The 21,717-nt window shown below is 39.4% G+C and overlaps 1 protein-coding gene across 4 annotated transcripts in view; it reads left to right on the top strand.

Moving 5' to 3' along the window:
* The window catches only part of micu3a (mitochondrial calcium uptake family, member 3a), a 102,291-nt gene that overhangs the window by 6,503 nt on the left and 74,071 nt on the right, over positions 1 to 21,717 (top strand). For all 4 annotated transcript variants that reach the window (XM_052010070.1, XM_052010071.1, XM_052010068.1 and 1 more), the window contains exon 2: positions 13,631 to 13,784. In XM_052010070.1, the coding sequence (XP_051866030.1) occupies positions 13,631 to 13,784 (154 nt within the window). The remainder of the gene's footprint in view (positions 1 to 13,630; positions 13,785 to 21,717) is intronic.

Here is a 21,717-nt window from a genome sequence, read left to right as displayed (position 1 = left end):
GTAATTCAGGATCAAATACATTGATTCCACCTCCATAATAGTGGTACAGAACTCGTGCGTTGCATCTTCCTTCAGAGAGATCACAAACTTGCTTCCCTATCCCTTTGGCCTAACTACTGCCCACTAGTGGCCAATATCTCCACTTGAAAAATGTGCTATTTGTCAAGCCTGCTCAGTACCAGTATCTGAGCTAGAGAGAAGAATGCTTGACAAATTGTTTCTCATGAGAATCTGCAGTGATAAAGATAAAAATAAGACATAAGTAATGGAGAATTCATGGCATTCTTTGGGGCAATACACAGGTGATGTGCAAATATGAAGGACTGAGGCATGTTAAAGGGTGTGCATGACCTCAGTAGGGTAACAATCTGTGTTACCTTAATGTCCATAGAAAATGAATGCTGTCATCTAGTCTTTTAAGCATTTGAGACTAGAAGGGTCCCCTACCAGTTACCTGAAACATGTTCCTGTTGAGGGTGACTTTATTCTGCAAGACAAAGGGAAAAATTCATATCCAAGGACTCTAATGGCATGATTGTCATGGTTCATTTGCATAACCTCGTATATGATGTGTGATTGAAGTCACAAACATTGCTGAGAAGGGCTAAGGAGGAGAAATGGTTGTCATTTTGTTTGTGTATGTGTTTTGAAGTATCAGTTATGTGAATATATAGCTGTGTTTGCTCTGAAATTACATTGCTGAGATACAGTTCTTACCTTGACATATTTGGTGAGGTCATGGAATTCTTCCCCTGTTCACAGGCATGGGCTGAATCATTCTGGGCACTTATTTCTGTTGCCACTATCTGCTCCTTCCTCTCCCTTTCTACACTTTGGGTCTTTCTGGCACCCTTGATTTTTTTTTTAAAAAGCCTGCTTTAGGCCTTGAGCCCAACAAGTAGTGGTGAATGATTAAGAAAACTTCAGAGATGGAGGCTTCATGGCATCCTTATCCTTGTTTGACGGAGATGTGTATGTGATACAAGGCTGAAGCATCGTAACCATCTTCAACTGGTACAGCGTGGAAACAGGCCCTTTGGCCCACTATATCTGCAATGGTCATCTAGCACCTATTTGCACTAATCCTACCAATCCCATTCTATCCTTGCCACATTCTCATCTGAGATTCTTCTGCCCACCTAAACTAGAGGTAATTTATCGTGGCCAATTACTCTACCAACCTGTATGTCTTTGAGATGTAGGACAAAACCAGAGTACCTAGAGGAAACTCAAGCGATCACAGAGAGAACATACAAACTTCACACAGACAGCACGGAGGGTCAGGATTGAACCCAGGTTGCTGGAGCTGTGAGACAGCAGCTCTACTAACTGCACCACTGTGCTGCCACAGGTGTCAGGTGGATGATCTGTCTTGGCCTCAGCCGGAAACCCACCTAATAGATGTCAGTCTTCAGTCAATAAAAATTACCCTGAATGATATCAAGAGATGGCTGACACATTGGATATAGGAAAGTCTGTGGGCCCTGAGGATATCCTGACGAGCACTGGAGATGTGCCCCAGTGATTAAAATCCCAAGGTTTATACTGTAAACAAAAAATCGGATAAATCCAATCTGTCAAATAATTGTTGTATTTGCCTTCCCTCAATTATCAGCAAAGTGATTACTTCAACAATAATCTGCTTGCCAGTGCTCAGTTTGAGTTCTGTCAGCATCACTCGGCTCCACACCTCATTTCATCCTTGGTTCAAAATGTATGAGAGCTGAATTCCAGAGATGAGGTGAGAGATGACTGTACTTGAAGGATGAATTGGTTGATAGTGTATTAACCATTGAAAGTTATAAGGTTGTATCATTTCTCCTTAGAATTTGTGTGCGACTTCTCAAGAAAGTGAACAATATGAATTATAAATTCTTGCCTTGCAGACTGGGATCAATTTTTCTAAACATCAGATGTTGAGTCTCAGATATCATGAAATACATTGCCATTAATTAATACACTTTATCCAATTTATATTATAATAGATAACAAAAGATTGCCAGGTTAAATCACTGTGTGGGTGTTAGGATATTTTTTAATTGGTAAAATCTGTTTTTGCTTTCAAGAAAAACAAAAAAAAATCATTAAATATGTGTGTTATCTCCAGTAAATTCGTCACTTAGTTAAGTAAGCTACTCTCCTATTCCTTGTTTTGTTGCCCAGGTGAAAAGAGGACTCATTAAACATTACAACTGGAGTCCAGGTCCAACATTACACAAGAGATTTAAATATCAATATAGACTTAGTTGAAAGCCAGGTAGCATCATTTTGTGTTGTAATGTACATGAACATAAATATATCAGTGATTTTTTTTTAAGCAAAGACCAAGCTGTTTGTTTTTGTAATGCTGAATGCTATACTTTGAAAGCTGACTTGCTAGTGCTAAACTCTCGGCAAAAGAGAAACATTTGCTTAAGTTTATTTAAAGAATAGTGCTACTGAAGAGAAAAGCATACATTTACTTTTGCTTTTGCATTTTCAGTTGTAGCAAGATGATGAGAAGCACACTTTTTGGAAAGGAGAATTATCTTAAAAAAGAACAAACGTGCACGATAGAAGTAATTACCACCATTTGTGAAGAACTTAAGAAGCAAGGTGTTGTGATGAAATGGATAAGACTGATTAAAATATTTATCAAAATGGCTTTAATTTATGTCCTTTTTCTGAACACTGTGTATTTTTCATGAAGATTACCTTTTGAATAAATGACATCATCTGCACAGTCATTGTTGCTCTTTGAAGGCAAGAGATTGAATGATTCAGTTACTTTCAAAAAGTTGTTTAGTTAAGGAGTGCTCTGAAGGTTTAAGTACATGTGTTGCTTTGAGTGTGAAAAGCACGTGAGGAGGAATTAGTATTCCAGTGCTTTACCTGACCAATGCAAGATTATAAGTAGGTACCTGTGTTGTTGCCTTGATGTTCCTTTGAAGCACCACACAGTCTTCTGTGCTTTCCTCTGTCTGTGACTAATGCTTTGCTGCACTTCCATTGCTGCTGTGGGAAACCCAGGGGAAACAAAAAATGGTTGTGCTAGTGAGACACTAAGTAGTGCTGCACCATCTTGTTCATACTCTCGGGACAGCAGTATACCCCAGGGCAATCCTTTCAGAGCATTTCACCAGCAGAACATATGAGGCATTACCATGCAGCCCAGAATGAGAGCAATTACCTGTCACGTGATTCCTATGCTGCCTGAATCTATCAGCTGCTGTTATTCTAGCCCTCCAGTGGCACATGGAGCACTAGAATAGGTGTTAGAACAGTAGAATAGCATTAGAAAATAGCAAAATTGTTCACATTTTCCATTTAGAAAAATAAAAACCATATTGATTTGCTGAACGTTTTGCCTCAAGATAACAGCCAAAATGAATGGTGCTCTCACTTGGTTCAGACTACACTACATTGATACCTGTCCTGTGCTCGGGTCAGAAGCCCATTGATAGAATACCTCTTTGGTTTCTGTGGAAGAAACCAATAAAGTGACATTCCTTTCTGCGAGAAGTGGCATGCTTTAACAGGAGATAAGATTTAAGAGGTCATCTCTGTATAATTAATGATCTCATAGTAAAGGATTCCCTAGGAAACAGTGATCACAACATGGCAGAATATCAAATTCAGTTTGAGAGTAAGAAACCTGGGTCTGAAGTTAATTTAAATAAAGGTAATTATGATATGAGGACAGAGTTGGCTGAGGTGAATAGGAAAAATAAAGGTTAAGACAGCAGATCAATAGTGGCAGACATTTAAGGAAATGTTTCATAAACTTCAGCAAAGGTATTTTGCAGTGACGATAAACATTTCCACAGAAGTGATGCACCATCTGTGGCTCGTTAAGGATGGTGTTAAATTGAAAGAAAAGGCAGACAGTGGTGCAGAGATGGTGGATTGTAATTGGTGGTAAATTCTCTGGATTTGGGAGACGTCCCAAAAGATTATAATGACGCTATTCAAGAAAGGAGGGAGACAAGAAGCAGGAAACTATAGGCCAGTTAATTGAGATCAGTCTTCAGGAAAATGCTAGATTCCATTTCTAAGCAGGGATTTGGGCATTTAGATAATCGTAAGAATCAAGTAGAATCAGCTTGGTTTTATGAAAGGGAAATCATGTTTGACAAATTTGCCAGAGTTCTTGAGGATGTAAAAAAACAGGATGGATAAAGTGGAACCAGAAGATGTGGCATATTTTGATTTCCAGAAGGCATTTGATATGGCCCTACATATTGCACAAGCTAACAGTGCATGGGGTTGGGGTAATGTGGGCATGGATGGGTGAGTGATTAACATACAGAAACACAACTGGGGAAAAATGGATTAATGTTGGATTGGCAGTCAGTATCTAGTATGGTGCCACAGGGATAAGTCAAAGTCACGTTTATTGTCATATGCAAAAGTACGTGTATGCACAGGTGCAATGAAAAACTTACTTGCAGCAGCATCACAGGCATATAGCATCAGATACACAACGTTTGCAAGAAAAACATAAATGAATCATAATTTTTACAAGAAAGAACACAAAACAAAAAAAGAACAAAGTCCATTGTAGTGCAAAGTGGTCATAGTGTTAGGGTTATGCAGGTTGGTTCGAGAACTGAATGGCTGAAGGGAAGTGGCTATTCTTAAACATGGTGGTGTGGGACTTTAGGCTTCTGTAACTCCTAGCTGATGGTAGCTGCGAGAAGATGGCACAGCCCAGATCATCAAAGATCCGGTGGGGATCTTTGATGATTGATGTTGTCTCATGCCCTGATGGTGGGGAGGGATGTGCCTGTGATATATTGGATTAAGTCCACTCTCTCTGCATCTTATTGTGTTCCTCTGCATTCGAATTGCTATACTGGAACATGATGCAACCAGTCAGTACCAGGGCCTTGACTATTTACAATCTATGTTGATGACTTGGATGAAGCAATTAGGTGTACTTAAGCCAAATTTGCTTATGGTATAAGGATAGGTGGGTTAATGAGCCTGCAAAGGAATATATACAACACTCAAGAAGCTCAACACCAGACAGAATAACAGAGGCTGCTTGATGGGCACCCCATCCACAACCATACACTCACTCCACCACTGATGCACGGTAGCAGAAGTTTGTACCATCTACAGGATGCACTGTGGCAACTCATCAAGGCTCTGCAGACAACACCTTCCAAACCCACAATTTCTACCAGCTAGAAGGACAAAGGCAGCCAAAGCATGGAAACACCACCACCTAGAATTTGCCCCCCCAAGCCATACGCTATCCAGACTTGGAAACATATTGCCATTCCTTCACTGTCGCTGCATTCTCAACCCTGGTGCCCCAGAAGGCTGCATCCTCAGCCCTCTACTCTACTCCCTATACACTCATGGCTGTGTGGCCAGATTCTGCTCTAACTCCATCTACAAGTTTGCAGATGATGCCATCGTTGTAGACCGTATCTCAAACAGCAATGAGTCGGAGTACAGGAAGGAGATAGAGAGCTTAAGGGAATGGTGTCACGACAACAACCTTTCCCTCAATGTCAACAAAACAAAAGAGCTGGTCATTGACTTCAGGAAAGGGGGCGGTGTACATGCACCTGTTTACATCAACAGTGCTGAGGTCTGGACGGTTGAGAGCTTCAAGTTCCTGGGAGTGAACATCACCAACAGTCTGTCCTGGTTAAATCACGTAGATGCCACAGCCAAGAAAGCTTACCAGCGCCTCTATGTCCTCAGGAGTCTAAAGAAATTAAGTTTGTCCCCTTTGACACCAACTTTTATCGATGCACCATAGAAAGCATCCTATCTGGATGCATCATGTCTTGGTACGGCAACAGCTCTGCCCAGGACCACAAGAAACTGCAGAGAGTTGTAGACACAGCCCAGCGCATCACGGACACCAGCCTCCCCTCCTTGGACTCCGTCTTTACCTCTCGCTGTCTTGGTGAAGCAGCCAGCATAATCAAAGACCCCACCCATCCGGGACATTCTCTCTTCTCTCCTCTTCCATCAGGTAGAAGATACAGGAGCCTGAGGGCACGTACCACCAGACTTAAGGACAGCTTCTACCCCACTGTGATAAGACTATTAAATGGTTCCCTTATAGGATGAGATGGACTATGGCTTCACGATCTACCTTGTTGTGACCTTGCACCTTATTGCACTGCACTTTCTCTGTAGCTGTGACACTTTACTCTGTACTGTTATTGTTTTTACCTGTACTACCTCAATGCACTCTGTACTAACCCAATGTAACTGGACTGTGTAATGAATTGACCTGTACGATCAGTATGCAAGACAAGTTTTTCACTGTACCTCGGTACAAGTGACAATAACATACCAATACCAGTTGCAGCTATACCCACAACTCAAGGACTACAGCAGTTCAATAAAGCAACTCACCATCGCCTTCTCAAGGAAATTAGGGATGGACAATTAAACGCTGGCTAAGTCTGTGAAGCCCGCATCCCCCGAATGAATGATAATAAAAAAAAGTTAGGTGAAGTGAGTGGGCAGGAAGTTGGCAGATAGAGTATAATGTGAGAAAATGTGAGGTTATTCAGTGAAATATTTAAATGCTGGCATAACAAAATGTTGTGGGAAAGGGATCTGGGGACCTAGTACATGAAAAACAGAAAGTTAGCATGCAGGTACTACAAGTAATTAGAGAAATGTTGTTAGTCTTGCAAGGTATATGGAGTATAAAAGTAAGGAAGTTTTGATGCAACTTTACAAGGCACAGGTGATTTACATCGGGAATACTGTGTACAATACTGGTCTTCTTACTTAAGGAAGGATGTGTTTAAAGGCAGCACAGACAAGGTTTGCTAGGATATACAGGGATGAAGGAGTTGACGTACAGAGAAAGGATGAGCAAATTGGATCTATACTCATTGGAGTATAGAAGAATGAGAGGAAATAATGAAGCGAATGAGATTCTGATGAAGATTGACAGCATGAATGCTGAAAGGATATTTCCTTTATTGGGATTGTCTTGAACTAAGGAGTATAGTTTCAAAATAAGGGGATGCCCATTTCGGACCGATGAGAAATTTCTTTTGGAGAGTTGTGAATCTTTGGAATTCTTTACCACATAGAGTCTTGTAGGCAGCATAATTTAATAAATTCAAGGTGGAAATTGAGGGCTTTTGGGAAAGAGTAGGTGAATGGGACTGATTGGACTCTACCTCTAAGAGCTGGAACAGACTTAGTGAGCCAAATGGCCCACTCTCATGTTATGACATTTCTATGATTCAAATCTTGAGTGATTAAGATCTGAAGGAATGTGTTTTCACACTGATAATTGTTAATTTTCAGTGTCAGAGAAGTTGTTTAACATTAATTACAGCACTAAAATTTCAACTAGACGGAAATGGATTTTTTTCTTGCATGTTCAATAAGTTTCTATCACATAGGTATCGTAGATTTCATGCTGTTCCATGTATTTCTCTGGAAAGTGTCTAGTGAGATGCTAATATAGCAAAACTTCTTGAGATAGACAGCAGAAGCAATAAGTTAACTTAAAGAGAGAGATTTCCTAATTTCTACCTTTTAAAGTGGAGTCAATGAATGCTGGAAATTTCTCTTTATCTAGACTTTAATGATGGCACGTACTTATTACTATCAAAAACTCTGAGGCATTTTGCTTGTGCATTAATGTCAAACATGACATTGCTAGTTTTTGGCTATCAGCTGAAAAGAACTCAGAATTTGAAAAATCTGGTCAAAGCAAGATTCTTGTATTTTGTTAAACCTCAAACATCTTGCACCTAAAGTTCTATTCTCTCTAGTTTTCTTAAACAATTTAACTGGAAATGGCAACTTCTAAAGAAACCTGGAGTATCGATCAATATTAATCAGAATCATTTATGTGTCATCCTAATAGCCTTTGCTACATTTGGCACTTTTGTCTTTTTAATTTAAAGAAGATAATCAAAGCCATGTCATTTGTAAATGTTCATTAATTTCTCATTTCAGAGATTGTGAACTAAATTTTTTTGTAACAATAGGAAGTGTGATCATGAGATCATAAGGCAGAAAGACTAAGAAGGATATCTTATCTTAATTGTTTATGATCATACTTTCTTGCCAATGCAAATTTTTTAATTCTATGCTCCATTGGTTTGTGTTTTATTCTAATACAAAGATAAAATTATTGATGTATTGGGTCGTTCTGGACTGATTGAAGGCAATTTTTCAACATTTACCATAAGTGGCAAACATTATCACTTGATGGGCATGTCCAAGTGTGATGAAAGGCTTGTGTTGTATTAAGTAAGATGAAAGATTAAATTGTCTGTTTACTTCCTTGAGGCTTCATACAATTGTTTGGCACCTGTTTCCCTTGAATGGTTGTGAATTCTTTATCTGGAAGTCAATCATGTTGTCATGGGAAAACCAAATGTGAAACATCTGAGTAAAAATTTAATGGTGTTAGTTCAAGGTAATGTGAGACAACGTATTGGCAGTGAACCTTGCTTTTCGTTAGTACTTAAGATAATGATACAGAGTGCAACCTACTTATAAGGAACATCTATTGCTGTGTTTCATTTGAAATTGCTTAAGAATTTGACAGAAGGGAATTGGGGGTGAGGACAGGATAACTCCAAGAACTTGAATTAAAATGAACTTTAAATTCTGAAAGTGTTTCACATTGTTTGGTTAGAAAATGTAGCTCTGAATTTATCTGGGCATTTATTGTACTTTAAGATCAGTAATGGCTCTAATGGTCATTCAGTATAGATAATCAGTAGTGTGAAATTTTTAAAAACACCTGCTATTTTATACTAACAGGAAATGGACAAAAGCCCAATGTGAATTGATAAATTTCCTAGGTAGTTATACCGTTCCTTCATTCGGATAAGATGTTAAATCAAGTTCCTGTCTTTTCTAATTGATTCAGGTGGATGTAAAAAAAAATCCTTGCTACTGATCAAAGATGATGAGGAAATTCACCCATTATTTTCCTCCTTCAACCAACGTCACTGAAAAATAAAGCAGTTAACAAGCTAGTCTTACACTTTGAAGTTACTGGGTCAAAATGGACCCTCTGTTTTTGTAAAAATTGATGCATTTCAAAGAAATTTAATGCATATGATTTATTCAAAGATATTTGTGAAGGTTTTATAATCTGTAACCACATAGGGTTTGAATTGATGAGCATTTACCTGAAGGTGAGAGCCTTACCAGCAATATCTTGCACTTATATTGAAGTATCAAACTAAATTTGATACCAAGCCACATAAGTATTATTAAAGTAGCTTTAAGGAACAACTCTAAGGAGGGGTGAAAGAGGTGGAGAAGTTTTGAACTTTGGAAAGGAATTGTAGAGCTAGGTAGCTGAAGCTTGAGTTGGTAATAGTGGAGGAATGCAAATGCTGAAGAAGCCAGAACTGGAGAAGGTTACAGAAATTGGAGGCAAAGCTAATACCATTGAAATGGCTTTATAATTTAATACTGTAAGACAGAAATGCTTATACACATTTTTGAAGGATGAGTCTACCATAAGGAAATCAGGCATGTTGTAAGTTGCTTGTATCTCAATTAATTGAGAAGACTCCAATTTGAAAGCATAGATTGCATTTAGCTATAATAAATGTACACCTGTGGCAACAAATAGGTTTAAGCTGTAAACTGGGGAAATACCTAAAGGTGGTTGTGCAGTTGTTATTCTTCTTGTGGCATTACATTAGATACTTGGCTAATGCTGTTAACCACAGGTGTGTGACATTATGCTCAAAAGGAAATCGCTACTTCTATTGTTTATATCCAAACTTATGAGCTAGTAGGTGATTATCAAGAGCTAGGTAAACTCATGGCAAAGATTGTTCACTTCCATGTGACAATATTTGAAGTTCTCATGACTTAACATGTAAATTCTGGTTTATTTTAGTGCCAGTTGAATTGTTTAGATCATTTGATTATTGAGTATATTTTGCCAAATTCTATCTGCTTGAGTTTTTGCTGGCAGGTGTCACTTACAATTACTGAAAATCAAAATGTGCATTGAATAATCTTCTTCCTGACATGTAAATATCTAAAAATTTGTTATTTTCCCAGCAGAAAACTCTTTTAATGTCTCCTCCAGACACTCCTGGCCAAACTGCCCTTGGGAAGAATTGGGACCAACCACCTGGAGCTGTTGCAGTCCATTCTCGCATCTTACCCCCGGTGTCCCTCTAGCCTCACCAGTACCCTGTACAGTTGCAGCAAACCAACCTTTTGCGATTCATGCACAGGCACTCCTGAGTCCCTCTGCACAACAGCATGCTGCAATCTTTCACCATTTAAATAATAATCTGATCTTCTATTTTTCCTTCCAAAGTGGATAACCTCGCACTTACCAACGTTGTACTCCATCTGCCAGACCCTTGGTCACTCACTTAACATATCCATATCTCTCTGTAGACTCTCCGCATCCTCTGCTACATCTATTTCTTGGTTTATTGCCTGTGCCACTGTAATATTATTTGGTGGCCTATAGACAACTCTCACCAGTTATTTTTTCCCTTTACTATTCCTAAGAGCAGGCAGGGTAGTGTACCGGGTAGCGTAATGCTATTACAGCGCCAGAGACTCGTGTTCAATTCCGGCCACTGTCTGTAATGAGTTTGTAAGTTTTGCCCATGACTGCGTGGGTTTCCTCCAGGTGCTCTGGTTTCCTCCCACATTCCAAAGACATGCGGGTTAGGAAGTTGTAGGCATGCTATGTTGGTGCTGAAAGAGTGGCGACACTTGCAGGCTGTCTCCAGAACATCCTACGTAAAGGATGCATTTCACTGTGTTTTGATGTACATGTGACTAATAAAGATGTCTTGTCTTATCTTGTCCCTCGGTGTCTCCCCCCTCCCCCTCTCCCCCGTCCCCTCCTATCTCCCCGTGTCCCTCGCTCTCTCCTCTCTCTGTTTCTGTATCCCCTATGTAAGATTATTCCATTTCCTAGGATACCTAGAAGAAAAAGCAATGTATCTAAGCATTGTCATTTCTTCTCTGCATGCTTTTTTTAAGAAAGGTACTATACATTTTCCCTCAGTAACTTTTGTTTAACAAATTTTGCTCTATGCTTTTTAATTCATTTGAAGAAAATCTGTTGAGTAGAAAAAGAGAAAAATGAAGTAAAATAACTATATACCTAACCAAGTTGTTGCACGTAGTCAGATTATACAATCAAAATTCAACCACAGAATTACCACTCTGCTGCCAAAATTTTCAAATTGAAGGCAAACTTCGAGGAGTAGTAAAAACTTTAATCAACAATAACAACTTGCATTTGTACAGCACTTTTAATGTATTCCAAGGCTTCATGTAAGAATGTTATCAAACAGAATTTGATGCTGAGGCACTTTAAGAAATTTTATGACAAAGGAAGAAAGAGAGTTATTGAGGATGAGGAAGTGAATTACAGAGTTTTGGTCCTTGGCAACAAAGGAACAGTTGCAAATGTTGATTAAAATCTGGAATGTTTGAGAGCAAATTGGAGGAGCACATCTCGCAGAACTAGTGAATACAGGAAATGGATGAACAAGACTTGGTCTGATTTAGAACTCGTGCAGTAGAATTTGGGTAACCACAGCTTTATGGAGGATAGAAGGTGGGAGACTAGTCTGAACTCTTGGATAGTCCAACCTAGAAGTAGAAAGGAGTTCAGGAACAGATGAGCTTGGGCAAAGGTGGGACTTAGAGTTGAGCTGGATGTTCTTTATGTTACAAATATGCAGTCAGATGCTATTGTTGTGTTATATTTCACCAAGATTGCAAATCTTTTGATCAAGCCACATAATAGTTGCTTTTAGCAAAGTGATGGAGTCAGTGGCTAGGGAGCTGATTTTATGCTGTAGACCAAAGATGGTACCTTCAGTCTTACCAATGGGGAAGGTTTTGCTCATCCCATATCAGGTATTGGACAGGTAGGTTGTTATCTTGGATACCCAGGAGCAATTGAGAGAGGTGATGATGAGGCAGTCTGCTGTTATCATCGTTTGTCGGGAACAGCACAGCGTATTCAAGACTTTGGAGAAAATGGCAGGATGGAGATGAATTAGTTGTTTAAGGAATTTTTTGTTGATAAGACAGGCAATATCAAGAGATCTGAACAAGATTGTACCGCTAACTGACACACAAGCAAGGAAAGGGTAGTCATTTGTTTTGTAGAAACAATTAAGAATATTAGAGGTGGATCTATACATGTAAGAGGAGACCAGCTACCCCCACCCCACCTAATTAAGCTGTCAACAACCATGCAAGACAAGCTAATTATCTTAATTAAAAAAAACAAAATTAAGAAGAGTCAATAGGTTAGGCCATACTGGGAGAGCGACGAGAAATTAATATTTGGGTTTAATGGCCTTTGTTTAGGTGTTTATTTCGATTGTTAGGAATTTCATTTACTTAATCAAAAACAGCAATTATGGATACTAAAGCTGCATAGTTGCCCGGTAAAGTAGCAGCTATTGGATGTCATGCAATATGACACCATTAACATTGGAAAAGCTTATTGTTCTCCAAAATGTGAGCCACTGGTACTGTACTACTTGCAGTAAACTTCAATGAAGTGAGTACATCACTTACCAAAATTAAGATATTTAGTTCTTGTTTTCAAACACTGTAATTCTCAGTAATTCTAATTCACTTTAGTTCCAATACACTCATCGTGACTGGAAAGAGCAGCTAAGTAATTTGTTAATTTTTATTTGATAATACATTAAATGTATTTTAGATGAAAAATATTGGTTCTGACATTAGATTTTTGATAAAACTTGTGTGGTCCATTTCCTAAAAGCATGAAAAATTAAACCAGAGATGCCAAATACAGACATTCAAAAATAATGCACAATTTATTGTATGCTTAGGTGATCAACATGAAAGTCATAAGGGACATTATCCTTTTTCCGACTTCTAGAATATAAATTATTCAGTCTTTTTGTTATCATATCCTTTTTATCTGGTGAGTCCCACCAGAGCAAACGGTCAGATGCAGTAGTAATAGACCTCTAGCTCATCCCAGACTTCTGCATTTCAACTAGAAATTGCTGGTCATCAACACAATTTATTTCAGTGATCTTATGTAAGAGAGAGTTATGCAGGTGACTGAAAGTGGACAGGGAAAAGAGTTCACTCCCCGCAGTTAGATTTAGATCCCAATTATCTAAACCCTTTGATTGAGATTAGGCGGGATTGTTGATTAGATCCAAGTCTTACCATTTGTTGAAATGTTGCACTTAGTTTAGAGAATTTATCTTTTTGATACGTCAAGCCCAAATAGTTTGGCACTGCTTTCTTTAGTGGATGTCTTCATTATCAAATTAGGCCACAACACTGGATTAACCATGTTTACTTGGTGGTTGGTGCAAAGTGAAATCACTTCCCAGTTGTATTAAACTTCCACTGCTTTCTGTTATTAATAAGACACATTGTTATATAGCTCAGAAGGAAAAGTCCTGTTGCTGTATCTTTTATGTGGGCTTTGAAACAACAGTGTGCTTTGTGATTTTGCCCATTTATGACCTTCATTTATTTAAGAAACATGATAATCAAATTAGATCAAATAGGCTGACATGAAATTTCATGCATAAATGACTTGTGCATCATTCTGTGTTGCAACTACAGTATGAGAAATACAAATGCCAGTATTCAAAAACATGAGACAAGCATTTAATTTTGTATCTTTCAGAACACAATAGAAGAAACTGATTTTGAAGATGTAGAACTATATGTTTCTTCCCAGGAACAAAGATTTAGACTGTTTACATCACTGGAATATGATGGGCAGCTCTTTATGACCCCACAGGACTTTATTGAATCTGTCACAACAGATGAACCAAGAAGTAAGTACATTTGAGTTCTCAAAATGATTTCATATATGACTATTTTTAAAGAATGGAAAAGGAGCTGCTATTTTGCTGGATGTTAAATGCAAATTTTGGAGGAAAGTGAAAAAAACAGAACTTAGATAAAGGGCACTTAATTTGCCCTAATACATCTGGACTGGAAGGAGAAATGGTCTTGGGTTGGGGGTTTGTTGTTGAGGTTGGGAAAGATGATAAAAGGGAAAGGAAGATAAAGAACTTCTAAAGTATTTCCAGAGATCTTTAATGCTCATTTCTAGAACAGAGCAATACTAGATCCAGTTTTTGAACAAAGTGGACTGTTTTAATGCAATAACATCTGGTTAAAATGATCAGAGCTATCTTTAAACATAATTATGTTATAGATCCATGACAAGGAAAAATCAAAGGTAAAAATGTCCAACTAGAAAACTCAGCTGGAGAACTGATTTCAGTGATTTGAAGGGGGATCTTGTACAGGTTGACTAGAAACACTGCCTAAAAGAGCAGTGAATGAACAATGGCAGGCCTTGATGGTAGGTATAGCTCGGATAAGAACAAACAATTTCCCTATGAAGATGAATTAAGAGACATCCAAAGCTGGTGCTCCCAGGATAATGAACAAGGTTGAACTTTAACTAAAAAAGGAAAAAAATGTTAGAACAAATATCAGGAATCGAATTCATGGGAAAATCAGGGTACAGGAGAAAATGGAAGAAGGTTACATGAAGGATTAAAGGCTGGGTAATTTAGAAGGAAATACAGAAAATATTTTACAAATGTCGAAAATTATAGGGCTGGAAAGTAAATCCTGCGGATAATAGAGAGCAGGCTGGGGTCTGTATCTAGAAACTATGGAGATGCCTGGGTGGGTCTTTTTGAGTATTGTGGCTTGTGACTACAGGTATTGACTGCATTAAATCCTCATGCAGTGAGCAGTACTGTCCTTGCACCTAGAACTTGGGCTTTTCACCACCCCAGAATTTGGTTCAATATAGGGAAGCAACTTGCAAAATAGACAGGAGCTGCTGAGTGTATAATGCTTTGATTTGACAGTTGTTTATCTGACATAGATAAACAACTGTCAAGGTATGGTTTAGGTTTTCCAACCCACTTCTGTTTGCCCATCAGCAGCCATGAATCCAAATCACTGCACTATTGCATGGACTTTCACACAGAATTTAGCCCAGCCACAAATAACTTGTTCACGTGTGCTACCTATCAGCTCTTCCTGTGATCAGTAACTTTATGGGAACTCAACCAAGATCAGTGTTTGCTGTCAAAAGTTAATATCTACAGTATACACCTACTGTGTGGAGTACAGAAAGTAGTCAAAAGACTTGGTGTGAGGCTGGATGAAAGTTGGAATAAATTACATCGGAAGGGGCAGATTATGAACAGCAGAAAAAATTCTGGAACTAAATAGTAATGAAGAAGAGCAGCATAGAGGCACAGCAGTTAGTACTGCTGCCTCATAGCTCCAGGGTTCCCGGTATGATCCTGATCTTGATTATTGTCTTTGTGGAGCTTGCATGTTCTCCCTGTGACTAAATGGTTTCTTCCCACATCCGAATGACATGCTGGCAGGTTAATTGGCAGAAGATACAAAATGGGAAGGCATGAGAGAGAATATGCTGTGGGGCTACAGGGCAATAAGATGAAGGGAAATTGGACTAGTAGGATTGCTGTTTTATGAGTTGGCATAGTTCTTGTTGGATTGAATGGCCACCTCCTGTGTTGTAATAAGTATGTTTAAAGAGAGAGGAGGAAATGTGTAGAAACTAGAAGTAAGAGTTTGATGTGGGCATAATGAACTTTAGCAGTATCTGAGCTAGGATGATGGTATCTAGTTGAACTAAAGAGGAGCAATTGGCGAAGAACAGTGTCAGTTTGAATCAAGATGAAGAATGGTGAAGAGATCCCTTATAAACCAAAAGACATAGAGGAAGGAAAGTATATATGTGATTCTGGCTGGCTCAGAGGAAATAAGGACTTAAATTGTTAATCACCATCTCTACGTAACTCCTAAGGAGAAAAACAAATTTGGTGCTTGTTTCCAGAAGAGCATCAGCATGAGGTATTACTTTTCAGTTGGATCCAAAGCATCCTTCATGTGACCATTGCTGGGATTCATAAGATAAACTAATAATCAGAAATTATGCAAACTGCACCAATAAAAGAGATGCTTTTAATTCCTTTCTTTTATGAAAGTAATCAATGAGACTGTACAACCTTGCAGTAAGCAGACATCCTGTACAGTCAAATATCAGAAACTTTTCATTGCATCTCGGTACACTTGATGATAATATGCCAATACCAAATAGTTTAGGATTTAGTACAGAATTTGCAGTTGAAGTTCACTATAATTACTGTAAATCTGACAGCTACTGACATTTGCATATTTATAGCTAAATGCAGAAATCCAGAATTGGCCTGCTTCTCCACAGGTTTGGTTGCTGTCTTAAGGTGTAATCAACACCAAATCTATGTCATAGCTTAAACATCAACTGCTTGTATACTATTCTTGCTGTAAAAAAATAATACTGTTAATCTTTGCTGAGTGAGATGCTGAGTTTTTAAGACTGTGCTAAGACAGACTAAGGAGGAATTGTTTTTGAATAAATTTTGACTAATTTAATGTATGTGGATTTATTTTTACCAGTTTATGGCTTCACTGTATATATCCTAATCTTTATTTTGGTTTCTGTAAAATGTTTTGGGTAAAATTAGTGCTTTTCGCTTCTTTGTTGTCCATCTGAATTCTTCATTCAGATTTGCTGCTCAGTCTTTGATATGTGGAACCTTTCAGAGATTCCACAGATCTCTTGCAGAACCTACCTCATTGCAAATCAGATTATAATAGGGAAAAGCAAACCACAGAGCCTGCTTAACCTTTTTTGGGCAGGTTTCAACAACATCATTAGTGAGCAGCATCCCCTTGCTACTGATAGAAAATTTGGATCATTGTGTTCAGGGATCAAGTAATTGCTCAAGATTCAGCTCTGAGAGTGTTTTTGTAAGACCGATAATTTTTTATTGCCTGTATTGTGAGCCCACATAGCATATGCAATAAGCCGTTCCTTTAATTGTTGCACAAAGTCTATGTCTATAGCACTTGCATGCACGTCTATTCCTATTGGACACTAATCTCGGTTTGTTTAGGTTCTTGCAAGGTCCTGACTCTGAAGATGTGATGCAAGTATAATGAAATTTATGGCTTTATGCCCTAGTCATAAAAAACTGCATTTATGTACATAGCAAATCTAATTGTGTGAAGTACATTGATGATAGGCAATTATAGTCAATGGGAGCATTGCTCGTTTATTATCTTGATCCATAAAGAAAACAATACTTTGGATATGTTACTTATGCAAATATTTATGTAAACTTTATTTTTATTTCAAACTAAATGCATTAAATGTCCATTTAAATATTGTAATTTCCTTTAAAATTAGATCCTGTGTTTTTAATTTTAGAATATAGAACATAGAACAGTACAGCACAGGAACAGGCCCTTTGGCCCACAATGTTGTGCAAAACCAATTTCATTAGTAATAAAATGCCCAACTAAACTAATCTCTTCTTCCGACACGATGTCCATATCCTACCATTTGTCCTACATTCATGTGCCTATCTAAGAGCTTCTTGAACGCCCCTATCATATTTGCCTCCACCAACACCAGGCAGTGCATTCCAGGTACCCACCGCTCAGGCACGGTAGTGTAGTGGTTAGCGTAATGCTATTACAGTGCCAGCTACCTGGGTTCAATTCCGGCCACTGTCTGTAAGGAGTTTGTACATTCTCCCCATGACTGCATGCGTTTCCTCCCACATTCCAAAGACGTACAGGTTAGGAAGTGGTAGGCATGCTATGTTGGCGCCGGAAGTGTGGTGACACTTGGGGGCTGCCCCAGAACACTCTACGCAAAAGGTGAATTTCACTGTGTGTTTTGATGTACATGTGACTAATAAAGATATCTTATCTCTGTGTAAAAAAAACTTGTCCCACACATCTCCTTTGAACTTTCTCCCTCTCACCTTAAATGCATGCCCTCTGGTATTAGACATTTCAACCCTGGGGAAAAGATGCTGGCTGTATACTCTGTCTATGCCTCTCATAAACCCCTCAGCCTCTGCCACTCCAGAGAAAACAACCCAAGTTTGTCCAACCTATCCTCATAACACATGCCCTCAAGTCCAGGCAGCATCTTGGTAAACCTCTTCTGCACCCTCTTCCAAAGCCTCGACATCCTTCTTATAACGGGGCAACCAGAACTGAATGCAATACTCCAGATGCAGCCTAACTAAAGTCTTATAAAGCTGCAACATAACTTCCTGACTCTTGAACTCAGTGCCTCGGCTAATGAAGGCAAGCATCCCATATGCCTTCTTTACCACCCTATCAACATGTTTAGCCACTTTCAGGGAGCGATGAATTTGGACCCCATGATCCCTCTGCTCAAAATTGTTAAGAGTCTTGTCTCTTTACATTTGATCTCCCAAGGTGCAACACTTCACATTTGGCTGGGTTGATCTGCCATTTCTCCACCCATATCTGCAATTGATCCATATCCCGCTGTATCCTTCGCCAGTCTTCTACTCTATCCACAACGCCACCATCTTTGTATCATCTGCAAATTTACTAACCCACCCATGTACATTTTCATCCAAGTCATTTATATACATCACAAACAGCAGAGATCCCAGGACGGATCCCTGAGGAACGCCACTAGTCACAGACCTCCAGCTAGAATAAATCCCATCAACCACTACCCTCTGTCTTATATGGGCAAGCCAGTTCTGAATCCAAATGGCCAATTCACCTAGGATCCCATGCATCTTAATCTTCTGGATGAACCTCCCATGAGGGAGCTTGTCAAGCGCCTTACTAAAATCCATGTAGACAACATCCACAGCTCTACCAATCATCCTCGTCGCCTCGTCAAAAAACTCAATCAAGTTAGTAAGACATGACTTGCCTTGCACAAAGCCATGCTGACTGTCCCTAATTAGGCTATGGTTTTCCAAATGCTCATAAATCCTATCCCTAAGTATCCTCTCCAGTAACTTCCCTACCACTGACATGGGACTCACTGGTCCATGGTTACCAGGATTATCCCCGTTTCCCTTTTTGAATAATGGAAGAACATTAGCTACTCGACAGTCCTCTGGGACCTCACCTGTGGCTAGAGAGGACACGAAAACAGTGGTCAAGGCCCTAGCAATCTCATCTTTTGCCTCTCTCAATAACCTGGGGTATATCCCATCAGGCCCTGGAAGCATCCACCTTAATGCTCTTTAAGAGACATGGCACTACCTCTGCCTTTATCTCGAAATGCCCTGGCATATTAGCATGCTTCTGTCCTCCAAGTCCTTCTTGGTAAATACTAATGCAAAGCACTCATTAAGGACCTCACCCACATCTTCTGCTTCCAAGCACATGTTCCCTCCTTTATCCTTGAGTGGTCCTACCCTCTCCCTAGTTATCCTTTTCCTCTTGATGTATGTATCGAATGCCTTGGGATTCTCTTTAATCCCACTTGCCAAGGACTTTTCATGGCCCCTCCTGGCTTCTTTATATTCCTGAAGTGCTCTATTTGATCCTAGCTTCCTAAGCTTTACATACTTGTCCTTTTTCTTGACTGAATTCACCACCTCTCTTGACATCCAAGGTTCTCTTACCTTGCCATTTTTGTCCATCCTTCCTTACTGGAACATACCTGTCCTGTACTCTGTGCAGTTGGTCTTTAAACACCCTCCACGTGTCAGATGTGGACTTGCCCAAAAACAGCTGTTCCCAATTAATTCTCCCTAGTTCCTGCCTAATGGTTCTGTAGTTTGCCCTGCTCCAATTTAATACTCTCCCGCAAGGTGCATACTTACCCTTATCTATGGCTGTCTTAAAACTTAAGGACTTGTGGTCACTGTTCCCTAACTGTTCTTGATCTGAGAGGTCGATCACCTGGCCAGGCTCGTTATTCAACACCAGGTCCAGTACGGCCCCTCCCCTAGTTGGACTATCAACATGGTGATTTAAGAAACCCTCCTGGATGCACCTAACAAATTCTGCCCCATCAAAACCTCTTACACTAAGGAGGTCCCAGTTTATATTAGGAAACAGGGCAGGCACAGTAGTGTAGCAGTTAGCGTAATGCTTTACAGCGCCAGAGACCCAGGTTCAATTCCAATCACTGTCTGTAAGGAGTTTGTACGTTCTCCCTGTATCTGCGTGGGTTTTCTCTGTGTGCTCCGGTTTCCTCCCACATTTCAAAGTAGTATGGGTTAGGAAGTTGTGGGCATGCTATGTTGGTGCCGGAAGCGTGGTGACACTTGCAGGCTGCCCCCAGAACACTCTACGCAAAAGATGCATTTCACTATGTGTTTCAATGTACATGTGACTAATAAAGATCTTATCTTAAAAAAAGTTGAAGTCCCCCATAACAACAACCTTATTATTTTTACACCTTTCCCTAATCTTCCTGCATATTTGTTCCTCAATGCCCCATTGGCTATGGGGGGTCTGCAATATAATCCCATCAGAGTGATCACACCTTTCTTATTTTTGAGTTCTACTCATATCATGGACAAGCCCTCCATTATGTCCCCTCTGATTTCAGCTGTAATATTGTCCCTGATTAGTAGTGCAACTCCACCCCCCTCTTTTACCTCCCTCTCTATCTTTTCTAAAACATCAAAACCCTGGAACATTAAACACCCATTCCTGTCCTTCTCTCAACTAAGTCTCTGTAATGGCCACAACAACATAGTTCCATGTACTGATCCATCCTTCAAGTTCATCATCCTTACCCATAATACGCCTAGCATTCAAATACACACACTTCAAACTGTTCGTCCCATCGTGTCTATTACTTTGCTCCTGCCTGTTTTTACTGGCCTTGACATCTACCTTCCTCTCAATCCCTCCACTTTCTGACCCAGTGCTCTGGTTCCCATCCCCCTGCCAAACTAGCTTAAACACTCCCGAGTAGCACTAGTGAACCTCCCAGCCAGGATATTGGTTTCCCTCCAGTTGAGGTGCAATCCATCCTCCTTGTACAGGTCACCCCTGTCCCAGAAGAGGTTCCAATGATCCAAGAACCTGAAACCTTGTCCCCTGCACCATTACAGCCACTCATTCATCTGTTCTATCATCCTATTCCTGCCCTGACTAGCACGTGGCAGCGGGAGTAATCCAGAGATTCCTACCTTGGAGGTCCTGCTCTTCAGCCTCTTTCCTAACTCCCTATACTAACTGTTTAGGACCTCTTCCCCTTTTCTATCTATGTCATTGGTGCCAACGTGCACCATGACCTCTGACTGCTCACCCTCCCGCTTGAGAATATTCTGCAGTCGCTCTGAGACATCCTTGACCCTAGCACCTGGATTTTCACTGAGTTCTGTTAGAAAGTGTAATATTTTTGCACCTAGATATAGAACATACATTTTAAAAATAAATCACATGACTGGATTATTTTGAGTGCTTTTAAATGTTGGCATTGAAGAAACATCTGGACAGTTATTATTTGAGATACGTTCTTGTTTATTTCTGAACAGTGTATTTTAATGTATTAATTTTGTGGTCAGTATGGGATATATATGGAATCTTTCGCATTATTTATAATTCTGTCATTTTCATGCTAAACAGCATGGAATTATTCAGTGATTTGAATTAAATAAAATGTATAAAATAACGTTCAAATTTAGAGCTTAAATTATCAATGAATCTAAATTGGCTAAATTAAGAAAGCAATGCATTTACTGCATTTTAATTATAAATATAGATTTAGAAATTGTAATATATCCAAAATGATGAAGTAATACAGCACTTTACAGGCAGCCTGTTCTGTTGCACACGAGATCATATACCTTTCGGAGGCCTTGCACTTCTGGGTAGACAAGAAAATATTGTTATGGGATACAACAGGAGAGGACT

This window comes from Pristis pectinata, chromosome 2, assembly GCF_009764475.1.
Source record: "Pristis pectinata isolate sPriPec2 chromosome 2, sPriPec2.1.pri, whole genome shotgun sequence".
In the NCBI taxonomy this organism is placed as follows: Eukaryota; Metazoa; Chordata; class Chondrichthyes; order Rhinopristiformes; family Pristidae; genus Pristis; species Pristis pectinata.
The sequence above is the reverse complement of the archived record's forward strand: the minus strand, read 5'-3'. Positions and strand labels throughout refer to the sequence as shown.